The sequence below is a fragment of the Daphnia pulicaria genome, chromosome 1 (genome assembly GCF_021234035.1).
Source record: "Daphnia pulicaria isolate SC F1-1A chromosome 1, SC_F0-13Bv2, whole genome shotgun sequence".
Classification (NCBI taxonomy): domain Eukaryota; kingdom Metazoa; phylum Arthropoda; class Branchiopoda; order Diplostraca; family Daphniidae; genus Daphnia; species Daphnia pulicaria.
This window is the reverse complement of record NC_060913.1, coordinates 9897820-9902743: the sequence shown is the minus strand read 5'-3', so window position 1 is coordinate 9902743 and position 4924 is coordinate 9897820. Positions and strand designations below refer to the sequence as shown.

General features: G+C 46.2%; 1 protein-coding gene across 1 annotated transcript; it reads right to left on the bottom strand.

Annotated features, from left to right (window-relative positions):
* LOC124348466 (drebrin-like protein) lies at positions 1 to 1875 on the bottom strand. The gene is made up of 5 exons (XM_046798691.1): positions 1675 to 1875; positions 1297 to 1484; positions 1196 to 1228; positions 1075 to 1125; positions 1 to 993 (listed from the first exon to the last, which is right to left on the bottom strand). The coding sequence occupies exons 1-5, from the start codon at positions 1684 to 1686 to the stop codon at positions 276 to 278; spliced, it is 1002 nt and encodes a 333-aa protein (XP_046654647.1). The 5' UTR covers positions 1687 to 1875; the 3' UTR covers positions 1 to 275.
* Positions 1876 to 4924: the final 3049 nt, after the last annotated feature.

Sequence of the window (4924 nt, the reverse complement as noted above, 5' to 3'; positions counted from 1 at the left end):
TTTCATAAAATCTAAATGATATATTTTATATTTCTCCATTTCATCACTTTATAATACTGGTAGTAATTGCTCGCACTGGCAGAATAAGGATTGAGGTTGCGTACGATTTCGGGAGTGGGTGAGGAATGTAAAAATCACGAGGCGGAAATGAAACTTTTAGGTACATTTGGGGAAGAAAAAAGTCTTGAATGATTTACTCGCCTTCGATGTTATTTAAGAGGGAAATGTGGATTGAAGACATCAAATTTTGATTTAGTTGTTTTTGTGTGGGCCCTCTACTCCCTGATGGTTGGCTGGGGCTGCTGTTGGAAGGGGAAAGGAACGGGACTGAAACTGCGCTGCTGAGGGAATCCCGGCGGGATGGAACGGAACTGAGGTGGGAAGATGGGACCGACGAACTGCTGCTGTTGCTCTTCCGCGCGGTCGTCGCGGAACTGTTGCGGCGGCTGGAATCGGAACTGCTGCGGCTGGAGTTGGAATTGTTGCGGCTGTTGGAATTGAAACTGAGGCGGCGGTTGCTGCTGGAATGGCTGGAACGGACGGAACGATCGGGGAACTTCCTCGACGGGGATCAAAGCTGGACGAGGAGCTGGACGCTCTTGTTGAGGGGCTGCTTCGACAAAAGCTGGGCGACCTGCTGGACGTTCCGGTTCAGGGGCGGGTTCGGCAGGAATGAAAACTGGAGGCTCAGGTCGCTCGAGACGGGCCGGCGGTGCTGCTGGGCGAGCCTGTGGGGGTGGTGTCACGCGTGGGGCTTTGGTAGTGACGACTGGTCTCTGATCCTTTGGACGAGGAGGATCCGGTTGTCCGTCCTGATCAGCGTCCACGCTGTTCCAATCCTCGTCTGTACCGAACTCGTCATCTTCTCCGATGTTTCCGCCACTCTTTGACGGACGTGGGAGTACAGGTAAGTGCTGGCCTCTCGGCGCAAATCCTTGCTTGGTGCCCGACTCGTAGGCGACCGCTTTCACTTCGCCAAATTCATCAATGTAACTAGAAGAAGAAGAAACCGATTCATCATTAACCACAAGATTGATTGGAAGATTATTATAGCGGAGAATATCGATGACTTACCCGTATCTTCCCTTGACATGGCCGTTGACGTCACGGGTCTCGACTCGGAAACTAATTAAATTTTTAAAGGTAAATTAATTCAAGTAGACTTGAGTTTTTCCAAAAAAATCAAAATCATCACCTGCCGTCCGAAGCCTCGAAACCATAAGTGTACCTACAGATTGTATAAAATATTTGAAATTTGATTGTCTATAGATTGAGTTGAGTTGTCAAAGGACATACGATCCATCTTTGTTGATTTGGTTGATTTGCTTGAGGATGGAAACGTGCGGTTTGACTTCCGGCGCTACCTGCTGCTGCTGCTGAGCCGGATCGATGGCTCCTGATTCCAGTGGCTCTTGTTGCTGAAACTGTGCCTCGGAGGACGTGATGGCCAGCAGGAGAACCAGAGCAACTGACACTACTACAACCTGCAGGACGACCATTTCCCATTAACGGATACAACATTATAGACATCAGCACCGACCCAATAATCGAATGGATAGAGAAACAGCAAGAGATAGTCACACTCCACTTGATGGAACCGCACTCGTTACATTCCGTCTTAATGGACTCGTATTACCAATTAAAACTCTGGCCAAGTGCAAAGTTGATACTCACGCGAAAATGCATGTTTGTCTAAACGACGGGCTGTCCGCTTCTTCTTCTTCTTTCTGGTTGTTGTCGCGCTGGATCAAGTGCCGCTGCTGGATGGGGGTGGTGGTGGTACAGGGTGGAAGAGATCAGAAGATGATGATGCGCAATGAAAGTGGCTCCAAACGAGACTGCCTCGGCGTAGGCATTATCCACTTTCTTTTATACACTTTCCGTCATATGGTCGGCTGTAAAAAAAACGGGAAAAAAGGGAAACAAAAAATAACTAACAGCAGACGACGAGAGAGAACGGAGAAAAGAACACACCGAGTTGTTTCTTAAGAGAGAAGCTAAGGCCAAAGAAGATAAAGAGACCCATGCAGTCTATAAGGGGAAAAAAAAAAAGATGATGATAATAATAAAAGGCGCTATACATGCTGGCCGTGCTGCACGAGTGTGTAAAGGCGTGCGTGCAGCCCAGTGTGCAGTGTAGCTGCAGCTGAAACGTTTGCTCTCACGCTCTCTCTTTGCCAGAGGGGCGCAACGATTATCATCCCCACCGCTTGTGATCTGTCGCCCGTAGAGGAGAATCAAGTCCACTTGTAAATCAAAATCAAAAGCCGAACAGATCAAGTATCAAAACGCAATTTTAAAAAGATGTGTAACAAACCATATCAATCAAATAGTCCATCCTTTAAACCAATAGGCTGTGCATTCCGGTTTGCGGTTATTCGTGTGTACACTCGGATTTATAATTTTTTTTTTTTTCGGACGTAGGATTTCAGCCTTTAAAGATAATAGCGGCTGGTCTACCGCAAAGTTGATACTCTACGTCGAGTTAGAGAGTTTCCCGGTTGACTTTCCCTTCACTTATCGATCCAACATCGCAGTAGCGGCAGCTGTGTACTGGTTGTATAATAGAAGGCAGACTTAACTAGGCAGTTTGAGCCTGCTTCTATATTCTCATCCGCCCGAGATTTTTTCCTTAGAGCCATAATTCTATCAATCCCTTATTGCAATCTCCTTATCTGAGCAGAATCCCTCCTGCTGCTGAACGATCTGAGCCATGCAGGTTATCCGTGACCAACAAATCGATTCCATTGCCTGTCTATGATATTACTATACCGTCTCCAAATGGGAAAAGTCTACTAGATGTATCTGTATAGAAACTACCTGCACACGCATCCCGCCAGCAGCATCTTGAGATGCGTCAATAATAATGAAAATCCGCCTCGTCTTCATTTATTGACGCGTGTCACAGACATTTTCTCTTGCCTTCGATGTATATAGGTAATCATAAGATGGGCTGATCCATCCCATTTAGCTAGTTTTCTGTCTCTCTATACATCTCTCACTGACGAGACTCGTTACATCGTATTACGATTATTATTCCCGCGGTTGACGCATCCATTCTCAATGTGATTTGCTCACGAACCACGCCCTGATGAATTTGGGTAATGATGGGACTCTAGATTGCTTGGCTGACTGATTTGTGTTTCTTTCTCTATTTTTCTGACGTGAATCTAAGAGGACGTCGTTTTTCTTTTTTCCCGTCTATCCTAATCATTTTAAATAGGAATAAGTGCAGGTGTTGACCCGACGACAATTCAGAGTGAAAGAGAGAAATAGAGAAATAGAGGCGAATAGAGAACTAGCCAGAGCTAGAGCTATAGAAGAGAAGTAGGCCAAAATTCCAGTCAAGAGAGTGTTATATTCTCTGCTGATTTTATTAGAAAGAAAAGGAGAGAGAGAGAAGATACGGGGAAACAGCTGTACCGTACACACACACACAGCACAACAGTTGGCATCCGAATGACGTATACAACTACTCGCTGCTGGTCCCGATCTTATTATGGCGATATGCGGCATCAACGGCAGACTGGCAATTCTCTCGCCTGTTTGTTGCCGTTTTCTTGTGTGCTGTGTATATATGTACAAGCGGCCGAATTTCTGGGTGGAGTCGATTGTTAGACGACGAGCCGTTTGCGCCAGCGGTCCATACATATTTCATGAAAAGGATTTTCCATCCTCCTTTCCTTTCTCCGACCTCCAACTCTCACCATCGCTAAGGTGCAACTGCACGGGGCAAAGTAAAAAGGGCCCAGTTTACGTCAGCGCTTCATATGTAGTGCGACGGGTGTCTCGAACCATAAAGAACTTGTTAACGATGCCTCCTCCATTATTTATAGGCCCTGTGTCTAGCTGTAGACGTATACATGTATATACTACACTCGGCACGATGGATGTCGTTATAAATACCTAGAAGAAGAAGAAAGAGACCAAGCGAACCTTTTTGGGGTAAGAAAAAGCAAAAGCAAAAGTGATGTCGTTGGCGCATTTCACTTATGGATTTCTCTCTCTCGCCACTTATTGAACGTCAAACAAAACTGCCAGCCATTTAAGGAGCGAGCAGACTGCATGAAGATCTCTATACTTTGTTCACGTGTAGCCTACATAACTCCTTTATTAAATGACTGGGAAATGGCAATGGATTGACTAGAGCATCAGCGATGACGCGATTAGACTAGTTTTCCCGCTATACATCGCGCCAATGGAGAGAAACGGGAGTGAACGACAACAACCAACGACACTGGTCGATCTTCGGCTAGGTAAAAAACGATGAGCCAGAAAAGAGAGTCGTAGATATAGATACAAGTGTATAAGGGAAAAGAAAAAGAAAGACGACAAAAAGAGAGCGGGATAGAGAAAGTAGTGCGCGCGGCCAGCATAGGACGGTTTTGGTTGCTAGACGAGTGCCGTGTGTTGTTTTCATTCCCTGCGGTGGTTTGGGTTTTTTATTCGGCCGTTGACCAAAATCACGCCGTGGACCAACACGCACGACGGTGGAAGGGAAAAAAAAAACGGACGTTGCTCTCGGCTTTCGACCTAGCCCTTTTTCTTACCAGCGCATGAGTTCCAGCAACAGAAACATCCATGGAGGCCATCCATCATTTTGGACAATACTTGCCGAGTGGCCCAGTCCGCGGATCTTTCACCAACTGACCGTGACTCCAATTTCCCGCAGAGTCTTGCGGGTTTTTGGGGTTGGTTATAGACGGGAGAAAGAGAATGGACCCAGAGGTGTGATGGACACCACCACCAGACAAACGAAAAAATAAATAAATAAGAAAAAAGAATCAAAGAGAGAAAGAGAGAGAGAGAAGCGAGTAAAAGTCGCCGATATACGTAATAATAAAAAAACAGGTAGTTGCGCCAACCTTCGCCTTTTCTTCCCCAATTCTCGGGAGCACGGCGGCAACCGCCCGTGCGACTCCTC

Bases quoted from the DNA above. Each gene is read 5' to 3' on its own strand.
- LOC124348466 (XM_046798691.1), bottom strand. The intron at 1,126-1,195 runs GTGATGATTTTG...AAATTTAATTAG, and splicing joins TTCGAGGCTTCGGACGGCAG to TTTCCGAGTCGAGACCCGTG. The intron at 994-1,074 runs GTAAGTCATCGA...TTCTTCTTCTAG, and splicing joins CATGTCAAGGGAAGATACGG to TTACATTGATGAATTTGGCG.